This window comes from Erythranthe guttata, chromosome 4 (assembly GCF_056151865.1).
Source record: "Erythranthe guttata isolate IM_541 chromosome 4, IM_541, whole genome shotgun sequence".
NCBI lineage: Eukaryota > Viridiplantae > Streptophyta > Magnoliopsida > Lamiales > Phrymaceae > Erythranthe > Erythranthe guttata.
The window spans coordinates 1,424,740-1,444,962 of record NC_142536.1 but is presented as its reverse complement, the minus strand read 5'-3'; the positions used below and the strand labels follow the sequence as shown (position 1 = coordinate 1,444,962).

Sequence of the window (20,223 nt, the reverse complement as noted above, 5' to 3'; positions counted from 1 at the left end):
GTGAAATACAGGAAATCTGCCTAAGTTTTGCAGATAATAATGTTCAATAACGTATAATTATCAAAAACTCATTATCTAAATTAGTACAATAAATAAACTGTTGGCTTAAATATAAGACTTGGTCTTTCCAGTTCTATAGTTCTTCACTTCCTATTATACCCTTTTCTGACAAACAAATTCCACCAGTAAGTCCCTAAAAGGGCCTAAAAGGCATATATAAACAAGGGCGAAAAGTAACTTTATGGCAAGAAGAGGTAATAATTCATCAAAAACTACTGATGCAGTTTAATATTTGCCGATCACAGTAATAAATAAAGAGGGTACGAAGCTGAATTAGATTAAAGAACACAGTAATAAATAAAGAGGGTACTGCAATGATAAAAAAAAAAGTAAAAAAAATCCAAGTAAAAAAGATAGAAAGCATCCATAAAAAAATAAAATAACAAGGGACTGGTACCAAAAGTCAACGATAAACTACAGAAACTAAACGTGCACATGACCGTAATATAGATAGTGCCCTACTTTCAGAAACATAAAAGAACGACGACAGATTCTTAAAGAACACTATCTTCGCAACAGACAAACATAGTTCAGAACAAGAACCTCCGAGAACTACAAAGATCAACGGTACAAGCTATTGAAACAACCTCCTGAAGAATCTTTCCTCCATAGGTGGTCCTGTACAAAGCCACTGGTAAAAACATGGAGAATAAATATTATTACCTGTGGATGAAATAATAATGACAAAATAAATATAGCATAGTCCAGAAAGAATTACCTGTGAAACAGCTAGGTGTGATCAACAATCTCCAATTTTGAGGATGAGACGTAAGAATCGAGCCCACTTCCAGAAAACAAACTAGGTAACATGACCATCTTACACACATACGACGAAGAGTGGGCAAGACTTTGGAAGAAACATGTACTAAACCTAAGACTAAGGAAGAAAATATCATCTATGCCTATTTCCCTTCCCAATTTTCTTTTTCAAAAACCAGAAATTTGGTGAAGAGGAAAACGAAGATATAGAGGTAAGTAACTATTCAGCAGAGAGCTATAAACAATGATACACAGGCGAATATGATGAGCCAATCTACCATTAAAAGAGAGATGAAATAACCTACTGAAGGTATTTGACTGAGAAAACAGGACGAACTCTAGCTGGGATAAAGGAGAGAAACAAAAACTAAGACAACTAACCAAGTTAGGAATCTACTTTACTGTACAAGCTGTACGAAGAAACCGACTGCAAAGGGACAACGAAACAGAGAGGAAAAAGATAAACCGAGATAACTTCATCCCCACTTTCAAAAGCATTGAATTGTCCCCAAACTACTTAATTTCAGTTGAATCCCCAAACTCTACACTTTAACACTCATCTTTAGTATGCCACATGATCAACTGCCTTTCGTTCACAACTTTTACCAGGATAGTATATCATGTCTGAGCCACCAAACCACATCTAATATATCGAGAACCAAACAAAGATTACACCGTCAAAGATTTTGGAGATAGTACACCAATCCAGATATCACAGCTTTTGCACCACCACTACTTCAGAGCGACTTTTCATAACAAGTCAATCCAAACACTGATCTTCCTTATTATACACACAGCCTACCACTACCCCTACTTAACCACAAAAGTACACCAAGTCCCTTATTTACGAAATCCACCACCAGAATTCCTTCATTCAATCAGTAATATCAAGATTAAGGATGCGACGAAGGGTCTTAGTCGCAGAATCAGAAAAGTCAAAAAGGTCACTTGGAGAAGGGCTACGCTCCCTAGTTGGGGAGACTGGTGCAGATTTAGCAATGGAGTGAAAATCAAATTCAGAGGCCAATTTAGGCAAGTCAAGGGAAACGGTTCTTTTAGGCCTCATTGAAAATTTAGGGATGGGCAAAGAACTAGGGCAAGGAGAATTGGAATAAGCAGGTCCAGCCCATCGTTCAGAAAAATCGTATTCCCCTTCTTTTGGATCAAAATCAATGGCAATAGGTATTGGAATTGAGCTGGTTTTTGCAATTCTTTTCGAGGGTTTTTGGTTTTCATTACCATTTGGCGATGGGGTTTTGGGCGAAAAAGAAGAAACGGCTTTCTTAGTGACAGGGGTTTTAGTGAAGCAAGATTTAAACGGGGTCGGAAGTAACCCTTCTCCAGATTCAAAGGTCCTGCAGTTAATGCCCCGAAATCCGCCCGAAGGCGGTGAACCAAACGAACGAAGCTTTGCATAACTACGGCTGCGACTTCTGCCATAATACTGATGGTGGTTCCTATGATGGGAAACAACAACTAGAGTCTCCATTAAAACGAGAACTTGTTTTAATTAACTGAACTCAGTCCTTTAATCCTTTGCTCCTCTACACTAATCTTAATTACAACTATAGCAAAAACTAACAAAAAAATCTAGAATTAAGAGCGCTTTTCGGAACTTCTGAATCATAAAAACACGGAAATTTTAGATCTCCTCCATAACCACAAAAATCTGAGCAGATAAATGTCTATTTCAGTAAGCCCAACACATACACAGAACATATATGTATATCTGTACGTGTACACAGCAACCCCACTCTCCTCAATTTCTTCAGATCTACACATAAATGAAAACGAAAAACTCATCACTACAAGTAATAAAAAATCACATCTACACAGAATTAAAACGCAGAAAAAAAAAGTTCACACAGCATAAATCCAGTTAAAAATAGGTTCAATCTAAATTACAAACCTGATTTTTTAGGCGTGAAGACAGAAGAAACGGCAAGATCTAAACACTCCGATTTTTTTCCCTTCTTCGGAATCAGTTTGTTTATCAGTCTGTATGTATAGATGTATGTAAATGTGTGTATTTTATTCCCAGTGAAAGAAGAGAATGAAGAACAAATGTGGGCAGTTTTGAGTGATGTGCAGTGTGTGTGTGTGTGGGGAGGGTTTTCTTCTGTAACTTTTTGTGAGATAAGATATGCACGGATCTGAAATGGGCTCAGAGTTGTATTTAAATCTGGTCTACAGGAACGGCGTGCACCTTGCGAGCCGCGATAGAGGGTATAGTGGAGCAAAGGAATTTACCAAAAGGTCCCTGCCCGCGAGTCCTAATTACTTTCTGTACTCTTTTGAAAATCACGTGCAAATTTACACACGTGCCATGTGTTAATAGTTTAGACATTTTTTTTTTGGACCAATGTCATATATATAATATATAATTAAAATAAATTTTAAATATTAAAACATCGAAACGCTATTGGTTTCGCCCTGCCGGGGCTCGTCAGGGGTTCGGCGACAGAACCCAACCCCTTTTTTTTTTTTAATAAATAAGGAAAATGCAAAATCAAAAGTGCATAATGCATCGTGTTTTTCAAATAATCAAAGTTCAAGAATATACCAAGTGAGGGATTATAAAATATTAACTAGTTTGTAAATAAACTCAAAGCTCACTTCATAATCGGCCAAAGTGTAACGGATGGTGATTAATAACGTGGACTTAGCCAGTCAGTAGCATTCGCACTAACTCAGGGCAGCTCTTTCCCCCGGAGCTTCCGACGTTAGCTTTCGCTCTATCTTTGACGGCAACTTTTTTCACAAGTAGCATTCACTCATCGGAGTAGGTAGCTTTTTCCATTTTTGCACTAAATTCTTAATTAGCGTGATAGCTCTCACTCTATCTCTCGAGGCAGGTTTTTCTCATGAATAGCTTTTCACTCGTTGATAAGTATAGCTTTTTCCGTACGCACTTCGTGGGTAGCTTTCGGTCATTTGAGTCGGGCAGCTTTTTCTGTCAAAGGCCTCCAAATTATTTTTTTATGGTTGAATCTATTTTTGGCATATTATTCCGCGAATGAGAATTCAAATACAATTTAGTCAAATTTATTTCCCCACATTGACACACCAAGAAACAGAGAATATTCGATATCGGAGATGCATTGTGCATAATTTGATTGTACACAAATTAAACCAGATCCCAATATAGATATATTATGTTCATGCAATAAACTTCATGCAGAACAAACAACGTGCGATCGATGTTGGTTACGGGCCGGGGAACACGGCCCACCGCACCACGAACTTGAACGAGAAAAAAGAAAGAAAAAAAACTAAAGAAACGTGTACGACTAACCCTAGCTAGCTACTAAATCACAAAAGAACATGCATGCATGCATCATCAATCATGAGTAATATCAAGATTAATTAAGGATGCTGCGACTTAGGGTTTTCGTCGAGCAAATCAGTTATACCACGGGTGCGTGGAGAGGAAGGCACAGATTTAGGATTTAGCAACGGGGTTGAGATTAATCTTGGAGGAGGGCAAAGTAGGCAATTCCATGGAAACAGTTTGGTAAAAATTTGGGGATGGGTAGAGAACTAGGAGTAGGAGAATTTAAATTACATGCAGATCCAGCCCAACACTCCTATTATTCTTATTATTATTAATTATTATTATTATTATTATTATTATATTTATTAATTTTGGAAGGGTTTGTTTGTTTGATTTGCAACCTAATTGGAAAATCGTGATTTTTAATTAAAAAAAAAAATTCATGACATGGGGGACGCTACCAAAGAGTAAACAGGCCCGGCCCGGGACAATATTTTTGTTGGGCTGCTGTTCATCGTCTATTTTCCTGTCTAAATTTGGGTACAAATCTTGATCAGCCCAATAAGAGAAAGAAGAATAAAAACAAAAAAACATAAAGGAAAAACTTTATTCATAGTATTGCCACGTGGACCCAAGTGAAATATAAAAAAATAAAAATTGTTTGAAATACCTATCGATAAATTTGATTTCGAACACCACACCATTTATTTCAATATTTATTTACTTGGGTTTTTTAAAATCCAATCTCTGCCGCAAGATTTTATCTGATCTGGGCTTCATTTTTATTTCAGATTTTTCTAGGTTTCGTATTTTATTTCTTTTCTTTCTGAGAAAAAAAAAGAAAAGAAAAGAAAAAGAATCATACAATATTCGGCACAGATGAAGGTCCACCCAGCGCCGGGAAAGCGGAACATCACATTCAGATACGACGTCGCATCGCTGCTAGCTCAGGCGAACACCTGCCGGCAAAAGAAGCTGAGGCGTCTCCCTCATATCTTCGCGAAGGTTCTAGAGCTTCCCTTCCACTCCGACGCCGACGTTTCGATCCACGACACCCCTCACTCCATCAGATTCACCGCCCCCACCGATGACATCAGCGGTGACGTCAGAGCCCACGCCGTCGAGATCTACCCCGGCGTCACCAAGATCGTTATCAGAGGTAACGGCGTCGTTGACTTGTGCGGGATTGAGCTGGACCTCGATTTGTGGCGCTTCCGGCTACCTGCTTCTACACTGCCGGAGCTCGCCTCCGCCGCTTACGAAGACGGCGAGCTGGTGGTGACGGTTCCAAAAGGGGCGGCGACTGAGGAGGAGGAGGAGGAGGAGGACGGCGATGCAGAGGAAGTGGGAGGTGGGAATAGACTTGTTCTTGTACAGTAAACCGATTCCAATTTTACCCCTGTTTCACTTCTAGAAATTACTGTCTGTCCTTCACCTTAATAATTGGGGAAAATAAAAAATGAAATGTTTTTATACTTACGGTGGTGCTTAAATTATTAATTAGTAGTATAAATAAATTTAATTAATATAACAAACTGTGTCATGAAATCGAAAATCCAAGTAAAAATTTCCACTTGAAGTAATAGGTACAATAATTCATCATAAATAATCCAATTGTGTTTTTGTTTATTTTTGTTGGCTAAAATCTATCATCTTTCACCTTCAACTATTTAGAGTTGACTATTAGTCGATGAAATTTATCGAGTGTAGCATCGATCGATCAAATCAATGGAGTGGCCGGGGTCTTTGAATTTGTTCGTATTCGTGTTGTGTGATGGGTACTAAAGATTTAGGGTGTGGCCATTTTTTTGAATTGAAAATTCAATTATTGAATTTCAATAACTTTTGTATTGTGGGTATGGGAATATGTACATACTTTTGGTCACGTAGTGAAAGTTACAAAGTCATTATTCCACTATATATAAGTGTGTTCGAAATTGATATGAGCATGGGTTAAAGCCTTCTATAGTGGGCTTTGCAGATGCTGAAAACCACTTTCATTTGTTTGGTCAACTATTAGTGGTCTCTATTTTTCAACCCACTAATTCATTCTCTATTAATTTCATATCAACTTGCTAAGTACGTAGTTTGGATAAGTAATTAATTAGGAGACTTGTATTTGGATATTAGTAGTTCACTAGATAAGTTTGAATGACAACATTCATACAGAATAAATTTACCAAATAAAATAAAAATTTAAGTGTACACGCAGGCAAACGAACTTGATTGTTTCTAACACGTGTAATCAAAAACGCCACGTCACCGCCACGTCCTCACCGGCCTCTATACAAATTATCCGACGCGCCGATTCTGTTACTTCTAACACACATATTATCAGGATTAGTATAATTAGTAACTAAATAATGAGCCAAGAACAGCCGAGAAGGCCGGAGGCTGAGCAAGAATCCGTCAAGTACGGGGATATATTCCAGGTCTCCGGCGAACTAGCTTCCAAGCCAGTCGCGCCGAGAGACGCCGCCACCGCACAGGCAGCTGAGAGCATCATCCTCGGTCAGGTTCAGAAAGGGGGTCCGGCGGCAGTTATGCAGTCTGCGGCGGATGTCAACGTCAGCCGTGGCGTCCTCCACCGAGATGACGTCACGGAAGCTACCAGGCAGCACGGTGTTTTAATCTCTCAGACTGACGCCGGTGGCCAACGCATCATCACTGAGGCCGTCGCCGGAGAGCCGGAGAGGTATATATATATATATATAATTATTCACACATCGTCGCACGGTGAATTGATGGGTAAAAAACGCAATTACATACATATTTTTGTTTTTGTTCTAATTTTGGTTAGGTCGTCGGAAAATACGTCGTGGCCGGAGAAGAGGAGACGACGGGTCCACCACTGTCGGCTCTTAGCCCGGGAGCGGTTACTATTGGACAAGCCTTGGAGTCGGTGGTTCTTTCCGCCGGCGACAAGCCGGTGGATGAAAGCGACGCCGCCGCGGTACAGGCGGTGGAGAGCCGAGCATCTGGACTCGACAAAGTAGTCCCCGGCGGGGTTGCGGCGGCGGCTCAATCCGCAGCCAAACACAATGCACGCACAATGGCTGATGAAAAAAAGATAAAACTTCGCGACGTTTTGGGGGTAAAATTAAAATCCTCTAACTAATTAATAATTTTATCCTTAATTTAAATATTTAATTTCAATAATATTTGTTATATTGTGTGTATGTGCAGGGTGCAATTTCGAAACTACCAGATGACAGGGCGGTGACGAAGGAAGATGCGGAAGCGGCTGTGGCGGCGGAATTGAGGAACAAACTGGACATAACCACTTACCCTGGCGGCGTCGCGGCGTCGTTGGCCACGGCGGCGAGGCTAAATCAGCAGCAGCAGCAGACATGAGAGATGTATTATACAGAGTTGGTGTGGTGTGCAATCAATAATGTAGAAATAGAAAACTTTAATGTGGATAAGTATGGGTATAATTTATGTTTTATTGCCGATTATAGCTTTTGCACAAATATTAATATGTCAATATTAATAAAATGGGTTTATTTTTTACAAATACTATCCCTATATAATCTCTAATTGCTATGTGTTAAAAATATTAGCAACAATCCCTTATGAAGTTAGTGAAAGTCAATAAGGCCCCTAACAGCTTAACGTGTATAGCACGCGCGTATTATTCAACTAGGGGTGTGTTTGTAACTTGAAAAGATACAAATGCCCTTACATCAAAAGTTATAAAAACTACAAATTCACCCTAGAATTTAATGAGTCCTATAATGAAATTTTTAAAAATTTTAATTGCATCCCTAACATTTTCACAAAGTCATCTCCCCAAATCAACCCAAACCCAACATTCATACTTTTGGTCATGGGCTTCTACGCACAGAATTTTGTTCGAAGTTTCACCATGTCAAAATCATCGATCAATTAATCAACGCCCACAAACATAAAATAATTTTTATCATAAAAAATCAAATTAAAGATACACTAGAAAATGTTGAAGCATTGAAAGGAAGAGAGAGTGAGAAAGAACACACATAAGGCGATGGAAAACTTGAACTATCCAACTCCAGTCCCCGATTCGTTTCCCTATATACACCACCACCATTGATACCCTCCCCAAGTGTAAATTATTTGCGAAATTATCACCGTTACCTCCCTGGTTCACAAAGTGCCCGTCTTGCGTCTACCCAAATTCAGCCCAACCCGAAAACTACCCATCAAGTCCTGAAACACTTGTACAAAAATTCGTCCACCGCAGTTAAGTTTTTCCAATGGTCAAGTTAGTGTGGAAAGAGGTAGAGAAAAAATAAGATCCAAATGATCGAGAGAGAATTTGTTTGGGTGTTTGGAGGTATTTTACTTTTTCTTTTTATTCGAGGTAGTATAGTCATGTTAGTTAAGTCAACAATACAATGGTAAATAGGGAGCTTTATGCTATGTCAAACACAATATAGGGGGGCGATTACTAATTTATTAAACACAGAAGTTTTCGTTGGTTAGAAATAACACAGGGGCTCTATGCTATTAGCTCTTAATAAAATCAATACACTAAATACGTTAAGTTGGGCCCAAATAAATTGTTTATTAAAGCCCATGAAGGTCTATTTGTGCCGTTGAAATTTATCTAATGGGCCGTAAAACGTGTCATATACCCAAAACAAATTACAATTAGATAAATGGGGAAACAAGTAATATAATTAATATGGCCAGGCAGGTTTTTAGATAATTAATTAAGGTATTTGTCATGTTAAAACAAACAAGAGTTATGTCATATGAAAGATAATTAATTTATTTTAGTTAATCATAATTAATTAATTGAAGATTAATAATTATAAATAAGAGAAGATGACAGGAACAAGCCAGCAGACATTCAGCTAACAGACAACTGTATACATATGGTCTGATTTGGATATTGCTGGACTTGCCATCCGATATATATCATGTCTTTTTCTTTTTTTTTTTTCTTTTTTTTTCACCTTTTATTTAAGTATCTTCATTTATTATTTTTATTTTGTTACTTACGTTTGATGCTTTTTTAGGAGTAGTAATTATCAATCATCATCCATTCATTAAGAACCTATTAATTATCAATTACGATAATGATAATATACTTTAATTTATGAATTTTCATTTATTTATATAATGAATCCAGCTACAGATTTGCATTGAGTTAATATCTTTAGAAATTTGGTCCCTACTCCCTCGTACTTTCTTCGACGTATCTTTAGCAAATCTGGTCCCTATATTATGAAATTTGTATTTTTTTTTTTTTTTTTTTTATTTTGGGTTAAAGTATTTACATGTTAAATGATAATTATAATTATTATTATTATTACATGTATAAATGATACATTATTAAATTGAATGTGCAATACACAATTCTGATGCTATGATTAAGATTGGACGTGACTTAATTACACTTGTACTTCCTTTTCTTTAATCAGTCAACACTATATTATTTATTTATTTATTTTCAAATTTAATTATTATGGTCCTGACTAAATTGTACTTTTGTCCACCATAGATGACACATATAATAAGGTTTCATTTTTATTTATTTTTCAAAATTACCCTCTAAAAACTCATGAATTATGAGGTTGTGTGCTTTAAAAAAAATACATTATACTAAGTAATTTAATAATATTAATTAATAAGATAAAATAGTTTTCTGTGGGCAGAAGTTGATAAAGTAACGTAGTTCGATCACAGGAATCTGATCAATGGCGCCGCACGTGAACACTGATAATAAAAAATAATAAATCTTATGTTACAGATAAGAAATTAATTATTCGATTTAATTTCTTAGTTCATGATTCATTTGTGTTTTAATATTAAAATGAATTTTGAAATTCATTACTGACTCAAAGTGAGAACAATTTTTTTCTTTTGAAAGTAATTGTAAAATGATTTTAACAAACAACTTCGACTAAATATTTTTATTCGTCTCAATTAATCCAAATTTAATTTCAAGTAAATTAAATAGAAAGACAGAATTATGGTGATCTTTTTAAGACAATTGCCCACAAAAATAAATGGCTGCTTGAATTTGAATGGCATTAAAAGTTAATGGGTACCATCTGATGAGCTTCACAACTCATATGTGATTATATATTGAGATATTTTATATAATAATAAAAATTAATGCCAACCTTATTAATTACGTTTGGTGTGTGTATAAGATATTATATTAAGATGTGCATGCATGTGAATATGTGATAACTAGAAATAGGTGAAGTGGTACACCAAATTAAAAACTTGTAAATATGGAGTTGCCTAAACATGCATATATATATTAGTGTGACCCCCCATCTAATTAATACATTCATTTTTCTCTTCAATAAAATTAGGGTAAATCCAATTCATGAGGTATTAACCAGAAAAGACAATTTTTCACAAGTAACTTATAACCAGAAAATGGAGAGAATGCCAAAAAAGAACCTGTGTGTGTGTGTCAGTGTGTGTATGTGTGTGTGTGTGTGTGTGTGTGAGAGAGAGAGAGAGAGAGAGAGAGAGAGAGAGAGAGAGAGAGAGAGAGAGAGAGAGAGAGAGAGAGAGAGAGAGAGAGAGAGAGAGAGAGAGAGAGAGAGAGAGAGAGAGAGCAAAATGGTAGGTAAGTGAATGGGAGCATCCCCACCATGTGGGATTTGTGGTGCCATTGTCATCTATTGTATGTTACCACATCCTTTTTATTTCATTCTCCTAATTAAGAGAGAAGTGTATGTACACATGAAGAGTATCATTATTTCTCCCTTTTGCCCTCCATAAATTTTGAAACTGATTTCGAATTTTGGAAGTATTAATTAATAATATATGTAAAATAAAATAAAATAAATGGAGCCTAATACTGTGATCTTGACAAGGCAGCCATAATAGTGATATTTGTACAAGAATGGAAGTGAAGAAGAAGAAGATGTATTTAGGAGATCGATCGAGCAATATATGAACGAAAGATAATCAGGCATCAGGTCCACATTTCGTCTTTGGCCGTATAGTGTTACAGTCGTTAAGTCGCATTTCACGAGTCTGAAAAAACAAACAACTAGTCTATTATATTGAAACTGCTCTATCTACCATATACCCCATCAACCATTCTTCACAGTTACTACACATGCCTGGTTTCCCATTTTCTTTCTTTCTTTTTTTTTTAATTTATTTATATAATTTTCTGATCTTACACGATCACTCGAATCGGGTGTATACAGCTCGAGAGTTGAGCATCCGAGCTATTGAGAATGCAAAGGCCTACGAACGGTTTACTTTTATTTACTCGAGCTTCGTGTTGACAAAACAAAAATGTATGTACATCTAACATCAACTATATATATGTAAAACACACTTAAAGTACTACTTGACACATTCGGCAATAAATTCATCTAAGATTTTGAAGTGTTGGTAGTGTCTTTTTTTTCGGATGTGTGCCTATTTTTTGTGATATGCCTTAACGGGCTAGCTCAGTAAGCCAATGAGTATTTGGGCCATCTAAACGACCCGATCTTTCATCTACCTACAAGATCACTAATTAATGGTTCAATTCTATTAATAAGAAGTTGTAAGCTCATTAGAGTTTATTGATCCTACTTAGAATTCTACTCTAATGAGAATTCTACTAATCAAACTATACATAACCAACAGGATTTGGCGTCAGAGGAGTTTCTATCGGATCAACATCAGGCTTAATTTACGTGAGCTTATCTTGCAGATTCAAGGCACAAACATTCTACGGCTCCTCATATTGTAGCAATGACTTCGCTTAAATCACCTACTCGCATGCACGTATCTACACTAGCATTCTAATTTAATCTACCCCAAGTATGTGACATCACATCATTTTGTTAATTGCTAATTTTAGTCATTGTTTGTGATATGTTATCGTAGCTCGACGGAAATATTGATGTCTCGATTACTAGTCATTTATTTATCGGTACTATTATCGGTCTCGCGATGGTCTAATTAGAATTAGGACTTAACATAAAAAAAATAGAAAAAATGAATCGAATATTTGGTTTATTTTCCACCATGCTAATTAATTATAGTTATTAATTTATTATTAATATATATTAAAAATCATGGATCTATAAGAAGACGCCACCCCCAACTCCCTACCTAAACTCTCTCCTCTACAACACACACACACACACATAAATACAGTTGAGCTATCCTAACTATCTCTGAACAGTAACATAAGTACTCCCCCAACTTCTCTCTCTTCCCTCTCTCTCTCTCTCTCTCTCTCTCTCTACTTTCTTATTCTTTGTCTGTAAATTAAATTATGTAAAAAACCATGGCAAGAAATCTCAATTTCTGCTTCACGAAGATGAAATCTCTACAATCCCCAGAACACAATCTCCAAGAAAATCACAGCCGTCCATTCCCCAACCCCTCCCCATCCCTCCTCATCAAGAACTTCAACTCCCTCTACGAGAACTTCAACGCCGCCGCATCGGAAAACCAGTCCCCGCCGCCGGATTCCGGGGCAACCACCGACTCCGCCGCCATGCCGGATTTCACCACCGCCTTCGCTTCCCGGCGCTTCTTCTTCTCCTCCCCCGGCCGCTCCAACTCGATCATCGACTCCTCCTCCTCCCTCGCATCCACGTCATCCTCCACCTCATTGAACCTTCCCCCGGAAAACGACACCGTTTCGGGCGGCAGCATCGCCGTACCCACCTACTCGCCGGACCCATTCATGGACTTCCGGCGATCGATGCAGGAAATGGTGGAGGCGCGTGAAATCGACGACGTGAGAGAGAACTGGGATTACCTGCATGAACTCCTAATGTGCTACCTCTCTCTAAACCCGAAAAGCACGCACAAATACATCGTCGGCGCTTTCGCCGATCTCCTCGTCAGCCTCATGACGTCACCGCCGGAAAACAGCCGCCGGAAACAACCAATATTCCCCGACGGAAAATGCAAGATTCCGCCGCAATATATGTAAAAAGAAAAAAAGTACACACCGGTAACTCAATCATTTTCAACAAAAAAATTACATATATATAAATGTAATAAATTTATTTATTTAAAAAATATATGTGGGGATGATATGAAATGAATTGGTGATATAAAAGCAGTTGGTCCCCCGCCTGCTGTATTGAATGATATTAATATATATATTATTCAGTTCATCTTATCCTATTACAGCATTCAATTTATTTTTGTTTTTTCCTTTTTCATACTCTTTCATCTGCCATTGTTAAAAGCCTGGTTTTGTATTCTGAACCCCTATACCACCAAAAAGCTGTGCCTATATCATTCAATAATTTATTTATTTATTTATTTTATTTTTATTTATTTTTCAGGTATGCTAAATATTTATCATTGTAAAATTGGAATTACATAGTCATGATGTTTCTTTCCTGAACATTTAATTTCCATGTGATAATTAGATTTGGTTTCCTTGCTGGTCCAGCACTACTTCGCCCAAACTTTACCTAAGTTTTTTATCTTCATTTTTGTTTCACCTAAATTAATTAATGAATAAAAAAAAAAAATCATTGTTCATCTCATCTTGTCTGGTCCTACATTAAGAGATGTAATTTCTAGGATTATTTGTTATTACTTATTAGCAGCAGAATCATTTTGATTAGACAGTTTAACATATATACCTTTGCCAACAATGTTTTCCATATATTAGTATTTTTCTTCAGGGTAAAGCTATTTAGTCTTTTACTTAAAACTTAAAACATTGCCTATATTGTATTAGTATTTTTTTTAATTTGTTTTGTAATTAAATCAGTTTTTCAGAACAACTACTGTCCTTACAAGATTCAATTGTGGCTGAATGGAAAATGTACTTCTAATGAAACAAAATTTGTGGGCTCATTGTTTTGTGCATAAAAGCCAAACCACTTTCAATCTAAATTTTTCATGCAATCGATTTTACCGACAACCCTCGTTATAATATATCGATTAATTTTGTTTTATCAGAAGAAAACAAAATAGTTACTGATAAAAGATTTTCCTAAACTTGTCCTTGCTCATGAAATAAAAGGTGTCATCTGTGCTTGATTGAAGCAAGTAAGAATCTTTCAAGTCCGAACAAAAACGTTTTACAATTGTTGTTGGTGAAAAAAACAGTAATAATGATAATAATGAAACCCAAATAGTAATTAATTAAAAAGCAAGTAGGATCCACACACTCAGACAAAATCAGGGAATCTTGAATTTGTTTTTGATAACATCTGTATTGATATTTGCTGTTGTCTGAAAATTTAATTGTTTTTCTTAGAGACTAGGGATAGGTCGCACTCAGTATTGAAGATTCTATGGTTCTATATTAGTGAAGTGCCATGTGAGTTACTAAACTGGAAAATGACTTGTTTTTTTACGACAAGTTGTTCATTATACAAATTGTTTCGAATTGAATTATTGCTATGATAGTATAAACTGGAGTAGTTAGATGTTACGCACAAGTAATTTACACTAATTGGATTTCAAACGTAGATCTACACATACGGTGTTATTTAATCAAATCGACGGTCGAAATCCAGCAACAGTGAATAGCCAAGTGTAGCATCTAACCCCGCTATAGACTACTTATACCCAGATTATTAAAATCAAATTAGTCAATGTAAGATTATACAATGTCTTGAGCAGAGAACAGAGTCTAATTTTTTGATTGATCCTACACCTATTATATCACATGGTCATTTGGGCAAACAAATATTTCGACCATTAAGAGCTGGTACAGAATTGAGCCTTAATTATTACACTAAAATTGGGCTTTTACAATCTAAACCTAGTCTAAATCATTTATGACATTTATTGTTGAATAAAGTTAAGTTATATGGGGCAATGGTGGCAAAATGGAATTTAATTAAAAAAAATGGGGGAAAAAATGAAACTCTTACCACACAAAATTTGTCTTTAAAAGTCATAAAAAATAAAAAGCACGAGTCCAAAACTTGAAATTCAGAACAGGGATAATAAAGCATGTAACATCTCAAGATTGGAGTAAAAGCCTAAAACCAAATAAAACTAGTCATCAAAATAACATAGAAACAAGAAGAAGAAGAAGAAGAAAACACTCATCGCTTCTTGGAGACACCAACAGTCTTTCCCCTACGACCAGTAGTCTTGGTGTGCTGTCCACGCACGCGAAGACCCCAGTAGTGACGGAGCCCACGGTGGTTCCTATTCATTTGCAAATAAAATAAAATTAAAAAATTTGATAAATCAAACCAAATATTGTTTATTAGTTTAAAAAAAAAAGATAAAGTGGGAAGTGAAAAAAGGAACCTGATCTTCTTCAAACGCTCGAGATCATCCCTGAGCTTCATGTCCAAAGCATTGGATGTAACTTGAGAAAACTTTCCATCCTTGTAATCCTTCTTTCTGTTCAAGAACCAGTCTGGAATCTTGAACTGACGAGGATTCGCCACAATAACCATCAAGCTATCAATTTCAGCATTTGAAAGTTCACCAGCCCTGACAAATATTACGTACACAACGTCAGATTTACTTCCATAAAGACACCTCGTCATATAATAGGAAGAATGTAAAAGGTTCACAACCAGAGAGAACAAACTAACAAGAATCTCGCAAGTAACTATCGTCAAAATACGAAGAAAGTTCAACTTAGAACAACCGTAGAACATATAGCGCAATTGGGGTAAGGGAGCAATATTGATACAACTCACAACTATGAGGAAATACTATAACACAAATTCTAACAAATGTGTATAACGGCAATAAAGCTTATATAAATTTTCCAGCTACACACATAGGATCTAAACTCAAACCATAACATTTTACACAATCCGATGTGATAATTGTGCAGTATGCATAACAGCTACAAGCCTTTCTTGTTCATATGTTTTGCGCACGTTTTGCCTTATGATATTCCGGCCTACATCTACTTTCGACTTTTGTATTCTTGCTGTTTATATGTTCGTCCCTCGAGTGGACCATCTATGGGCCCTGGTCTTTTGTATTAGGATTCGAGATTACATAGGGCCGTTCGATCGGAAATAAAAACGACGACATGAATTATATAAAATACGAATCAGAACAGATGCTAACACAATACTTAATTCTGCAGATGCATACAGGATGCCACTTTTCAATTACTTAAATTACAATAGGTGTTCGATTTGCATAAAGACACACAGCACAACCAACGAAGAAATGAAACATCACATATAAGTGTTATTTCTCTACTTCAAACAAAACAGATAAACACAACAAAATTAGGGGCGGAAAATAACAGGTCAAATCAGATTAAAGTATGAATTCTAACAAACATGCCGATAAATCACTGCTCAATATACCAAAAAAAACACGAATTAAACAAAAACGAACAGCACAAACAAGAGAGAGGATGTGAATTACCTCTTGTTCATGTCGACGTCGGCTTTCTTACAGACGATGTTAGCGAAACGTCGGCCTATACCTTTGATTGAGGTCATCGCGAACATGATCTTCTGCTTCCCATCCACGTTCGTGTTCTGAATACGCAGAATGTGCTGGAACTCTTCATTTGCAACCAGCGACTGAAATTTTCATCAAATTGGGAGAAATTAAAACATGAATCGAACATTGATTTTACGAAGAATTCAAAAATACGAAATCAATCGAAATCTAATCTGCGAAGGAGAAGATACCATGGCTAGGTTTTTGGACAGAGCAGCTGGGAATACTTTGTTCTTCGACGGCTGCTCGGCTATCACTTGCAATTGGGAGAGTTGAAACCCTAATCTGTGGTTTATAAATTATAGTCCCGTGAACTAGTAAATTACACTTTTACCCTGGATATATGTTATATGAAATTTAGCCGCAATACTTTTGGTTTATTCCATAATACACCCTTCTACTATTAATAATTTAGCATCAATCCCTAAACCCCTGTCTATATGCATATATTAATGGTCTGTTTTATGATAATTGGGTGAACTCCTTAGATTATTTCATTTAGGGCTGGGACTGGATTGGTTTTTATCTACCAATCGATCCATTACCGACCATATTTTTAGGCGGATAATCAATTTTTAACCGATCCATTGGATCGGGCCGGAAATTTCACCCAAACCATCTATAATGGGTCGGTTGGTGGTTTCTAATATTATCAAAAGTTGGTTGACCGATAACTATCGGTCATCCAACTATATTATTGAAATTATCAAAATAATTAGTATTTTAAATTTTAAAAACAATCAACAAAGGAAAAAAAAAATTGAGCTAAATCTTCCACTTTCTTTATGCCCAAGTTTAAACAAAAAGCTCACAAAACGCTACAAAATTTCTTGTGCATGTTTGAAATTACTCTGAATATTCTAATTATATTTTTTCGTTAAATTGTTATTTAGTTATTTTGAACTGATAAATGATGATGGCACTGTGGCATTATGTAGAATGTGGATGTTTTTACTCCAAAACTTGAAAAAAAAAATTAAGTGAACTAGGTTGTGGGTATAAACCACCAACCAACCCATTCCGAAACCAAATATTTGGTTGCCAACCATCAACCGACCCACAAAGGTTGGATCGGCAACGGTTTTCAAATTTAAGCAAAAATGGTTTGACGGAGGGGTCGGTTTTTAGGCTGGTAATCGACCGACCCAACCCAGTCCCAGCCCTAATTTCATTGCATGTAATCAAAAACTAGTGTTTCAGTATGTGTAACAGCTACATAATTTTTCATGCTTCGAATCCAATTTACTTTTTTCGTTTTGTTATCGAACTTATCGATTATCTGCATGTATATCCGTAAAACTAAAGCTAAAAACCGTAAAACTAATTACAATAGAACCTCGATAAATTAATACTCGATAAAATAATAGTTTCTTCCGGTCCCGACTCTGTGAAAACGTATTAAATTATTAACTCGATAATTTAATAATTTGCTAAATTAATAAAATTTCCTTAGTCCCGACTGTATTAATTTATAGAGGTTTAACTGTATCCGTAAAATACTTTAAATGAGTTTCATTTTATCCACTACAGCTTATATACAATTTCACAAGTGTATCTTATGACTAAACATGTGTTACTATTAAATTCAAATTGACACTAAGCTCTGTTTTTGAAGCACCGGTTTTTTGAAAAAATACCATTTCAACCGTGTAGGTATAAACGAACCTTTGTCTATCTAAAGAAAAAGCATAAAGTTATATCGACGAATGTTGATAAATAAACCTGTTATTTAACATGGTCAAAAGTTCAAATCAAAATAAGAAATCAAGATATAACTAATATCCATTAAAAAGTCATAGAAATTAGAATAAAAAGAAAGATGCAACGTCGAATATGCCGAAAAATCTCTCCAAATAATTATAAACGTAAATTAAAACAACAATTCAAACGTTGGTCACATCAACAAAATTGTGCAATTTTAACCTAAGATAGCCCAACATTCGGGCATTTTAAAAAACAGAGAAGCACAATCCATAGCAGCCTACTTCTTCTTGCCAGCCTTGGCAGCGTCACTGGCCTTTGTCTGTAAAAGTATAGTGAGAAAATCAATTAGTGCAAAGAACAGTATATATGCCTCAATTAAAATCGTACGAGAAACTCGCAGATGAATTAAACGTGCTTAAAGGGGTGACAAATCAGCGACTTATTTGACAAATGCAAGAGTAATCATACCTTCTTGATACCACGGATTTTCATTGCTCTGTTCTTACGCTCCTTCATTTGCTTCCTTGACTTCTCAATCTTGGTGTCAAGGCCATTCTGCAAGAAGTTCCAGGATATTGTCAGATATAAAGAAAGAAAGAAAGAAAGAAATACAAATTCATGTACAGTAACAATACAATGATATACAGCACTCCATTAGAGCATATTATTGATTGACATGTATGTATATCAACTAAAAAATTGAGTACAGTTTGTAAAGTGAAGTGCCTGCAACAGCATAATTTAAATTTCATGCGAAGAATTGAACATATTTGCAAAAACATGATAACTAACAAGTTAATTACTAGATCTGAAAGAAAAAACACGTTGAGCAAAAAATAGTAGCAATCATTTCAATACTTCAAAATTTGCCTAACATTATATAATAAAGTATGTAGTGAAACATGCAGAACAATACAGAAAAGAATGATTAATAAACATCAAAATTACCCTGATAAGCCTGTATTTAGGCTCGAATTTCTTTGCATTCTCAACAGAATCGTAGATCAAGCCAAATCCGGTAGACTTGCCTCCACCAAAATGGGTCCTGAATTTGAACACAAAGATGGCATTCGGGTCCTTAACCTCGTACATCCTCGCCAATTTCTCCTTCAACTCAGCCTTCAAAAGAAATTACATAAAGAAATAAGATCACACGGCAAATGTTCCGTACAATCTAATTATTTCTCCTACCACTAAATATTTAACAAAAACCAAAACTGAAAATGGATTCCTCTACATTGAGTTATCAACATATCGTCAAGCACCTGCACGGGCATCGCACTAAGTTGATATAATTACTATTGTGTTCTGTATTGCCTAAATTTCAGTAATCTACAGATTATGGGTATCATACAACTACAAAACCACATTTGAATAATAAGTTATGTATGATTTTCTGAATTAAATCATAGACTTATAATACAAAAAGAACAAAAGTAAAAAACCTAAAATAACTTAAATTTAGTATTAAAAAAGACTGAACCTTGGAAACATTAGGCCTTCCTGGGTGCAACACATCAATGACCTAAAAAGCAGAAGGGCAAATGAAAATTGGAGTAAGCATAAAAAATTAACAGTAAAAAAGTTACACACAAGCATTACAAAACCTATATACATTAGAGTACATACAAATTGTTTCCTGGAAAGAAGACGATTTGTCATAAACTTCCTTGTTCTGATAGTCACTGCCTTGTCCGCCATTTTCTGCCCCAAAAAAAAACAGATTATAACCTAATTACATTCAATTTCAATCTAAATCACGAAATCTCGCAATCTATCTGCAGAGAATAAATGGATCGTGAGGAAGCGAACATATAATTACCGGTGTTGTTTAAGGAGATTGAAGCCGTGACCCGCCGCCGCCGAGTTGTGCTGATCTTGAGAAGCTGAGTGTTGTCTTTCTGCTTTGAAAAATGGTACCAGGTTTTAAAATTAGGGTTTTGTAGTATGAAGTATGAACCCTACCTCAAGTGTGAGAATGGGCCTAATTTATTTGGGCTCAAATTCAACTGAAGTTTATTATCTGATTCCAACTGATGGGCTTTCAGATT

General features: G+C 35.9%; 6 protein-coding genes across 6 annotated transcripts; 3 read left to right on the top strand and 3 right to left on the bottom strand.

The window, feature by feature from the left end:
* Window positions 1-1,168: 1,168 nt before the first annotated feature.
* Window positions 1,169-2,460, bottom strand: LOC105953151 (uncharacterized). The gene has a single exon (XM_088816259.1). The coding sequence runs from the start codon at window positions 2,306-2,308 to the stop codon at window positions 1,694-1,696; it is 615 nt and encodes a 204-aa protein (XP_088672385.1). The 5' UTR covers window positions 2,309-2,460; the 3' UTR covers window positions 1,169-1,693.
* Window positions 2,461-4,504: 2,044 nt separating this feature from the next.
* LOC105953173 (uncharacterized) lies at window positions 4,505-5,568 on the top strand. The gene has a single exon (XM_012976810.2). It carries the CDS (start codon window positions 4,973-4,975, stop codon window positions 5,471-5,473), a length of 501 nt encoding a protein of 166 aa, XP_012832264.2. The 5' UTR covers window positions 4,505-4,972; the 3' UTR covers window positions 5,474-5,568.
* Window positions 5,569-6,335: 767 nt separating this feature from the next.
* Window positions 6,336-7,610, top strand: LOC105953163 (late embryogenesis abundant protein D-34). The gene is made up of 3 exons (XM_012976799.2): window positions 6,336-6,780; window positions 6,894-7,187; window positions 7,280-7,610. The coding sequence occupies exons 1-3, from the start codon at window positions 6,457-6,459 to the stop codon at window positions 7,445-7,447; spliced, it is 786 nt and encodes a 261-aa protein (XP_012832253.2). The 5' UTR covers window positions 6,336-6,456; the 3' UTR covers window positions 7,448-7,610.
* Window positions 7,611-12,168: 4,558 nt separating this feature from the next.
* On the top strand, window positions 12,169-13,228 carry LOC105957785 (uncharacterized). The gene has a single exon (XM_012981749.2). The coding sequence runs from the start codon at window positions 12,339-12,341 to the stop codon at window positions 12,993-12,995; it is 657 nt and encodes a 218-aa protein (XP_012837203.2). The 5' UTR covers window positions 12,169-12,338; the 3' UTR covers window positions 12,996-13,228.
* A 1,675-nt stretch (window positions 13,229-14,903) lies between these two features.
* On the bottom strand, window positions 14,904-16,791 carry LOC105957795 (small ribosomal subunit protein uS13z/uS13y/uS13x). Its single transcript, XM_088816256.1, has 4 exons — window positions 16,660-16,791; window positions 16,388-16,548; window positions 15,296-15,484; window positions 14,904-15,190 (listed from the first exon to the last, which is right to left on the bottom strand). The coding sequence occupies exons 1-4, from the start codon at window positions 16,660-16,662 to the stop codon at window positions 15,085-15,087; spliced, it is 459 nt and encodes a 152-aa protein (XP_088672382.1). The 5' UTR covers window positions 16,663-16,791; the 3' UTR covers window positions 14,904-15,084.
* Window positions 16,792-18,300: 1,509 nt separating this feature from the next.
* On the bottom strand, window positions 18,301-20,135 carry LOC105957804 (small ribosomal subunit protein eS24z). Its single transcript, XM_088816255.1, has 6 exons — window positions 19,995-20,135; window positions 19,802-19,876; window positions 19,656-19,697; window positions 19,121-19,291; window positions 18,641-18,727; window positions 18,301-18,491 (listed from the first exon to the last, which is right to left on the bottom strand). The coding sequence occupies exons 2-6, from the start codon at window positions 19,871-19,873 to the stop codon at window positions 18,450-18,452; spliced, it is 414 nt and encodes a 137-aa protein (XP_088672381.1). The 5' UTR covers window positions 19,874-19,876; window positions 19,995-20,135; the 3' UTR covers window positions 18,301-18,449.
* Between the last annotated feature and the right edge of the window lie 88 nt (window positions 20,136-20,223).